Genomic DNA, 8,102 nt, shown 5'->3' with positions numbered 1-8,102 from the left:
GTGTGTGTGTGTGTGTATGGGATATTGTGACTTTAAAGCTATGGTAGACAATTTATTGAAAAGGTTTTTTTTATCATGTTTGTTGAAATTATCTTTACATCCTGACGGCGATCAATGAATCAAATTTTCAGACAAAAAAAGAAAATGCCTTCATGCCTCTAAAGCTCGTCCAATCATTTCATTGATCTTTTGGTTGTATATTTTTAAAATCTAGCTTACTCTGGCTGGTTTCTCCTAATTGCCTATAGCTATAATGCAATTTCCAACATTCCTTGCATCCACTTCATAAAGGACTGCTCTGATAAACCTAAGCAGAACACAACTGCAGCCACGTAGACTGTATTATATTCCATCTATATATGTACGGCCCGCCCGCCTACATGCTAGAATGTTTTAGATTGTATCTTTAAAATTTAGCTGCAGCAAAAGTCAACAAGACTACATCCCCCTTTACTTCAGTAACTTGCATGTCGACATTCTCAGTCAGGGCTGACCACTCCCATCTCTACTCAGCCAATCAGCTTTCCCCCTTTATTGATGAGTGAAATGTTGCGGCATATACCCAATTCATCCAGTCCCTCACTCTCATTTGGACTCCATTGCAGCTCTTCTCCGTCCCCTTCTCCTAGTCTCTGGCTCCTTCTGTCTCCAACAACAGGAGATTGGTCCAGTTGAGTTGCTCACCAGGAATCTCCTCTGGCCACCTCCCCACCACCACGGTCCACCAATAAACTCTATGGGGGGATCTCATCTGACAGCTGATCACCATGGGGTATAATAACCAAAACGAACATTGTATTGTCTATCAATCTTCTTTGTTTATGCGTAACTAGTCCCTGCTGATTGAACTGTCTGTATTCCCTTTCCTAGTAGCATTGATTAAAAGTGCATACAGTGTATAGAGTAAAGTATATTTGTTTCCCAATATACAATATGAAAATATGTGTTTCCGTGTTTCCTCCACTCTGCATATTAGGGCCCTAAATGGCGATCAATGTGCAAATAAACATAATGCAAATATCCACACGCAAGCAAAAATGCATCGCTAACAACACCCAATTTGAATTTGACAAAAATGAGACATAGGCCTATTACTTCAAGACTTGTTATTATTTCTGTTAAGAAAGCATGACGCAGAGGAAGTAAACAAATATAGGCCTATTCAAATGATATAGCAGTCAACTTAAAATAATAATTCCACAATTCACTTTTGCGTACAATTTTATAGATGTTAATACCTAGCCGTCTATGGTGAATAATCCACAATTTGTATTCATTCCATTTAAATGAATACTTCCCTTATCACTTAGAATCATTTCATGGTTGTCAAATGCTTGTCAAAACAAGGCTGAAAATTAGTAGGTCTAATAATCCAAATAGGAGCCGGACTGAGCCGGACAAATGGCCATTATAATGACCATTTGTTGTTACATTACATTTCCAGATTGGCACACAGCAATAAAAGGATCTATAGTTAAATCTTTGTCCTGCCATTTCAGAATAATGTCTGAATCTCTGAGCACCAATAGCCTACCTCGCCTTCAGCCATACTCCTTCTAAAGGGAGTTCGCTCTGGTTCCCTTTCCCGTCGCTGAGAGTCCCAGCACACGTCAGCGATGGTGGAGGAAGGCAGGAGTCGCAGGGCATGGAGTAAGAGGGAGAGAGGGGCGAGGGTCGGCGGCATTTATCAGCAAGTAATTGCTGACAGATGTTATGTTATTAACAGAGGAAGAAATGCTTTCCAAGTCATCTATCACACTCCCCAGTTGTCTGCACTTAGAGTACAGCAGATGGACAGCGGGGCAGCCAGACGGACAGACTGGCGGTGAGGTGGGACAGGCAGATGAAGGGAGCGGTGGACCAGCAGAGGTGGAGATGATAGAGGAGAGTGAGAGACAGAAGTGGTGATGGTGGGGGCTGGGGTGGATGGTTAAAAGAGGAATGAATACATGAGTCAGAGGCACATAAATAGCAGAGAACCTAAGGGAGAGTCAGAGAGATTAGCGGTGATAAACTAAGAGTGGGGATTGAGAAAAAGTGCACATGCTTTATGGTTTCTACTGGTCTTTATGCCAATATTATTCTCTCTAACTTTCTGTAACAGCCTGGCTGAAATAGGTTGGTACACATTTTATTTAAATTATGATGAAGTTAACATACATTGGATAGCTTTGCAGAAGCTGCCCTGAGGATTAGGGACATCTGGCTCATGAACAGGTACAATATTGACACATCTGTAATGAATCCATAATGTTTTCCACGGTTGCATTCAGCCATAATCCCCTTTATCTTTGTACTAAAAGTTTTGTTTTGAAGACAGTTCTGTTGAATATTTGGATATCTATCTTTAAAATACTTTAAAACACGCCCACTATTGTTTTTACATTCTCTATTCTGGTGGTCACATCCCTAACTGTAACGTGTAGTCCTACTATAATTGCCTGACTAATGTTTGAAGATTGGTTGTTTTTGCCTTGACATTTAACGATGATAACAAAAACATTTATGATTGTAGCAGGTTGACAGGACACATTTACATTTTCTAATAAAGTAGTATAATGTATAAGCCTACTTTTAAGAAATTAATCGATGACCGATTTATTATAAGCGTTATATTCACGTCAATATTTGCCAAGACAATGAACTGGATTTTAACATTTTAATTGTTTAAATTGTTAAATTAATTGTGAAATGACATTGTTAGGCTCTGGACAAATGACAAAGATATGGCCGAATATTTAGGCTATTAATTCAAATAACCCGCTGGTGGTTCTCGCCAGTTGCCGCGTAGCGAAACGGGGCATTTACGGAGACATATTATTTTAAATCTCTTTTTTTTATTGTATCAATTACACTGTTAACAACCAACAACAGCCTAGACTATTTATCAGCTATAGACCTCGCCAGTGGGCAGGAGATACGTATTTGAAAGAATCCACCACTGAATAGGCCTACTGATACGACTCAACGACGACAACAACACAGATAATACTGACACCTCCATCACCGGGACGCCTCCGACATTTACTCCGAATATAGTGGGATGAATTCCGATATAACAACGAGGAGTTTAACAACTGATACATCTGTAGTCTTACAAATGACTTGTTCTTTCCAACTATAATAGATAATTGTTCATTAACGACATCGGTTAATTAAGACAATGTCCTTCCATCCATTGAATGAAGGCGTCGGTTCAGTCTTTCCCAATCAACTCCATTCACCAGGGAAACATTGCACATACATGTAGGCCTATCTTTTAACGCAGCTGAACATAGACTGTGTGTTTGTGTGTGTGTGTGTGTGTGTGTGTGTGTGTGTGTGTGTGTGTGTGTGTGTGTGTGTGTGTGTGTGTGTGTGTGTGTGTGTGTGTGTGTGTGTGTGTGTGTGTGTGTGTGCGTGCGTGTGCGTGCGTATGTGCGTGTGTATGCGCGCGCTTTTGTTTACGTGGTGGGAGGCAGTAAGCATGAGACCTGGAGAAGGGGGAGCCGACCGTCTGATCGTGATTTGGCGCCAGGGCCACATTCTGCTGAACGACACGTCCCGCGCAATTTGTCAACTCTCAAACAACAAAAAAAGGTTGTGAATGTTCCCGCCTTCCGTCTCGTACATTAGAAGAGCCCGCCGGTGAGTAACGTGTGTCTATTGTTTGAGTTCCAGGGCCCAGACGTGCTGGGGCCATCCCGTGCGGCCCTTGGTCTTCTTGTCCCCCACTGCGGACGAAGGGGTCTTCAGAACCTCCACCTATCATTAAACAGAGCGACGGAGAAAACGTTATCACATGTATAAGCCTACTCTCTTAAATATAATATTGATGCAGATGGAATCGATGGCTTGTTGAACAAGATTAAAAAGATAATTAAAAAATAATCATAAATACAACACAAAGTGACATGGTTACTCTTGATGGTAGAATTCGGTCCCCCTTATCAAATACGAATTGTTTTTATCATGCGACAGAAACACATGTTGGCTTTAAATTAACCAAAATAACGCTAGATGCATGCCTTGTATCGGGCTCGCATATTAAAATACAGAGATTTGAATGCGAGAATAAGGCTTTCGACAGTCCAGCACCCGTAACACAATATATATTATATAATGGGCCTAGTCCTATGCAAACATACATGTGCATGCAAGTGCCTGTGTGTGTGTGTGTGTGTGTGTGTGTGTGTGTGTGTGTGTGTGTGTGTGTGTGTGTGTGTGTGTGTGTGTGTGCGTGTTTGCGTGCGTGCGTGCGTGAGTGTGTGCACGCAAATGTGTTCATGTAGGCCTCGGTATGCTACTGACACCCTATTGGTAATGTTTCTCTGCTGTCCTCAAACAAATAGGTATACAATTATTTAAAATGAATTACTTAATCTGCTTCCATCATAGGAATACAGCCAAGATGATTTCATTGCGAGGAAGACTTTAGCCCTAAGACCTAAGACCTTAGAACTAATGGTTCAGCAGATATTTTCCTGGAGGTCAGACTGCTCAGCAGAATGTCACACATTTAGGCTATCCCACTTTAGTTTAAAGCGTTGTTTAAAGTTTCACCCGCTTTGGCTGAAACTTAATATAAATAATATGTAATATCAAATAATAATAACAATAATAATTATGTAAAATAACACAACAAATAGGCAGCCACTGGTTATATGTTGTTGTTTTCTGATAAAGCCTACACAGATCATTTGGAGATTGTGTTAATTGGGCCTATGGACAATTTTACCAACGCATTGTAATACCGTTTGAAGTGTATACATATGTATATATGTGTATACCTGGTCGTTTCCAACCACATATCCAGATATTTGAGACATTCTTTCAAAAGACATTCATGAAATCATCGCCGATCATCCAAACATGAAAGGGCTTACGCAATTGGAAGATCGAGTTAGAGACACTTTATATCCGAATATTATTCTTGTGGTTTACTTTAAAGTGTAATCTTATTTGCATATAGTATTTCAATGTTCATGTTCTAACTGGCAACAGGTATCCTGCCAGGGCAGATGACACAGAGTCACAGAGGACTAGATGCTAGATTTGTCCTTTTTGTAAATCGTAGTACAAAAATAAGCCAACAAATAGCCTACGATAACAGAACATGCGTTTGTCCAAAAGGGCATGGTTTAGTGTCAAAAACTATTTTCAAAACCTTGCCTGTGTTGTCATTGCATATGTACGCCTATCATAAAGTGTGCCTACTGTATTTAATTTATCATTATTTTATATTTTATTTTGTACTATTCGTTTGTCATGGTTATTTGACTATGTTGTATACTGAACACGTCAGGAAAATACATGTTTTCAATAGCTACAATGTTTTAGTTTCTGATAAAATATAGGACCTATATCTTCCAATGATAATTACCATAATAATATTAATTATTATAATAATATTTATAATTATTATTATAATTATTATTATTACTATTGTTGCATTGGATTATAACGAATGGCACTTACCATGTGACAATATTTCAGCATCATGAGGACGAAGAGGCTGTATGAACAGCTGAGGCTGATATGTTGTAATTGGTGACATTCGGCCTTACTTGACCTTAAAGCTTGCTGTATCCTATATGATCTCAAATTTTTCTGACCCTATTATTTTATTAATTGACTAATACGCCTAGGTGATAGGTGTCATCATTTAGCATTCTAGTGTATGCCAAATGAGTTGCATGTGGCTAATTTTTTTATATTAAAGTAGACTTTGTTGTTTTGTGGTCGTTTAGGCCTGATAATCATAGCACCATCATAATGTAGGCCTTCAATAAACAATTGTGTAATTTTGTTTATCTATAGCCTAAATAAATCCGAAGTGGTTTTATTCTGATCTATTTAATCTCCAATTAACTAATCCTGCACTCGCCCTCGCACCCACAGCATCGCTAATCCGTTGGCTGACTCCAAAATGACCAGATCACATTCAACTGTATAAATATGAAGCTGTCTCTTAGAGCCTGTCCTTAACACACTCGGACGAGTGTGTGCAAATGTTCTTCCTTTATCGCTTCAACCTCAATGTTGTTGACCGTGTCTTTCTTGCCCAATCCTTCATTCAATGTACACAGATGACGATTTATGTTCAATTGGCATCATTTTTTTATTTGTAGCTTTGTCTCCAGATGTAGGCCTCGGCCTACACGTGACTAGAGGCCGGTTAGGACTGCAAGCTTGCAGAGCGGTTCCTCGTTGTATTAAAATAAGGAACATTACATGTCAGCGTGTAACATATTAGGCCTTTCACCAGGTCTGTAGGCTCACGGGTCTAAACCGCCTGTCCCATTTAAACCAAGGTCCATCTGTGGTTGCATACCAAGTCATATACATGTAGCCCTACTGGCATTTATGTTGGCTATAAATAGTTATAAATCGTTATTGTTTCTGCTTTACATTTCTTCCGCACCACGTCTATCAGTGGTGCCTATTGATTATGGGGTTGCATAGGGGCATTAAGCAGTTGGTTTATCATCACATTTTTAATTATTATGCATTATTATTATTTCTAACTATTAGGGCTTATATTCTACATTTAATTAATGTAGCTCTAGGCCTATACAAATTGCCTAAATTATTTATACGAGGGACGCGGGTCTAAAGGTGGGAAGCGAGGGCACTTGGTAGAACAGTATAGGCCTATAAGATGGGCTACTCACTGCTTCTCTTTTCCTCCTCTCCTCCTTCCCGTCTGTCTTCTTAAAGTCGGCTTTAAAGGCCTCTGTGTCTCCGTGCTGACCGTCTTTGTCCAGAATGTCCATCAGATATGCGATGTAGCTGGTGGCCAGCCTCAGGGTCTTGATTTTAGACAGCTTGGTGTCCGCCGGTACATTCGGTATACATTCCCTCAGCTCGGCGAAAGCCGAATTGATGCTCTGAGTTCGGCGTCGTTCCTTGCGGTTGGCCGTGGGTCTCCGCTTCACGGGCCGGGGGTGCGTGTGGTGGTGCATGCCCGTGCTGCCGTTCACCGAGATCCCGGCCGGGACCAGAGCCGACCCGTAATGGTGATGATGAGGGTCCAGTCCGACGGCAGAAGCCGTGTTTCCCAGGTACTCTGGGCTGTAGCCGGGCGCGAGTGCGTAATCGGTGGGGGACATGTCTGCGTGGCTGATCAACCAGCCCGTAAAGTACGGAGGTCCTCCGGTCTCCTCGTGACATCGGCCCGCTGCAGCGTGGAAGGAGTAGTGGCTGTCGTGGTGGTGCATGACCGGGTGGTGAGGGAAGCCCGACACAAGGCTCATGGTGAGAGGAGAAGCGCTGCGGGGACGCACCGGGCACAGCACAGTAGGGACTACACACTGTTCAGGTCCAATCGAAATGTTTTTGGGTTGGATGTCCCCATGGGCAAGGTGGCCGAAAAGGGCAATAGGCTGCACGACAAGAATAGATCATGTATTGTCTTCTTAAATAAGAAACCGTAATGAAGGAGCTCCTTAATGAAACTCTGCCCTACTTATCTGTAACATGTTACTGTTTCTCCAGAGAATAGGATCATATTTATCCACTTCTACAGCCGCTCGATGCGAAGAAAGAGGTACTCGAACACACCAATTCAATCCAAAGACTTACTCCAAGAAAGACGCCTCTTTAATGATTGGGAATAGGACGATTGTCAATGAGGGCTGAAAAGTTACAAAAAAAAATCCAATAGGTCCAACTTGGTTCTTGCTTGGCAAACTTAGCACGCATACAGAGGGGCCGCGAACGGAATGTGGGGTCAGAACGCAGAACGCAGACACTAGGCATCCACAGCTGTCTCCAGCTACGATGAGGCGCGTCACGGACCGGGTCGGGGCGGGGCGTGTACGTCACATCCTCCAATAACCAATCCTGAAAGCCAAGAGAGGACAATAATACGATAATAGCTGAGGCCAAACTCGGCCGACTTTGAGTATCTGTCCTTAACTTCAATGGACCTGACAAGTGGGCCAACGCACGCGTGCACGAGCACGTGTGCGTCCCCCCTCCCCCCCCCCCACACACACTCACACAAACACAAACACACACACACACACACACACACACACACACACACACACACACACACACACACACACACACACACACACACACACACACACACACACACACACACACACACACACACA

General features: G+C 42.1%; 1 protein-coding gene across 1 annotated transcript in view; it reads right to left on the bottom strand.

Moving 5' to 3' along the window:
- Nucleotides 1–7,750, bottom strand: part of hand2 (heart and neural crest derivatives expressed 2) — a 7,850-nt gene extending 100 nt beyond the window's left edge. The window contains exons 1-2 of the mRNA XM_056585610.1: nt 6,654–7,750; nt 1–3,744 (exon numbers count right to left, since the gene is read on the bottom strand). The exon at nt 1–3,744 is cut by the window's left edge and continues 100 nt beyond it. Of these exons, the coding sequence (XP_056441585.1) occupies nt 3,643–3,744; nt 6,654–7,235 (684 nt within the window). The 5' untranslated portion in view covers nt 7,236–7,750 and the 3' untranslated portion in view covers nt 1–3,642. The remainder of the gene's footprint in view (nt 3,745–6,653) is intronic.
- Nucleotides 7,751–8,102: the final 352 nt, after the last annotated feature.

Source organism: Gadus chalcogrammus, chromosome 3 (genome assembly GCF_026213295.1).
Source record: "Gadus chalcogrammus isolate NIFS_2021 chromosome 3, NIFS_Gcha_1.0, whole genome shotgun sequence".
Lineage (NCBI taxonomy): Eukaryota > Metazoa > Chordata > Actinopteri > Gadiformes > Gadidae > Gadus > Gadus chalcogrammus.
This window is presented reverse-complemented; position numbering and strand designations above follow the sequence as displayed.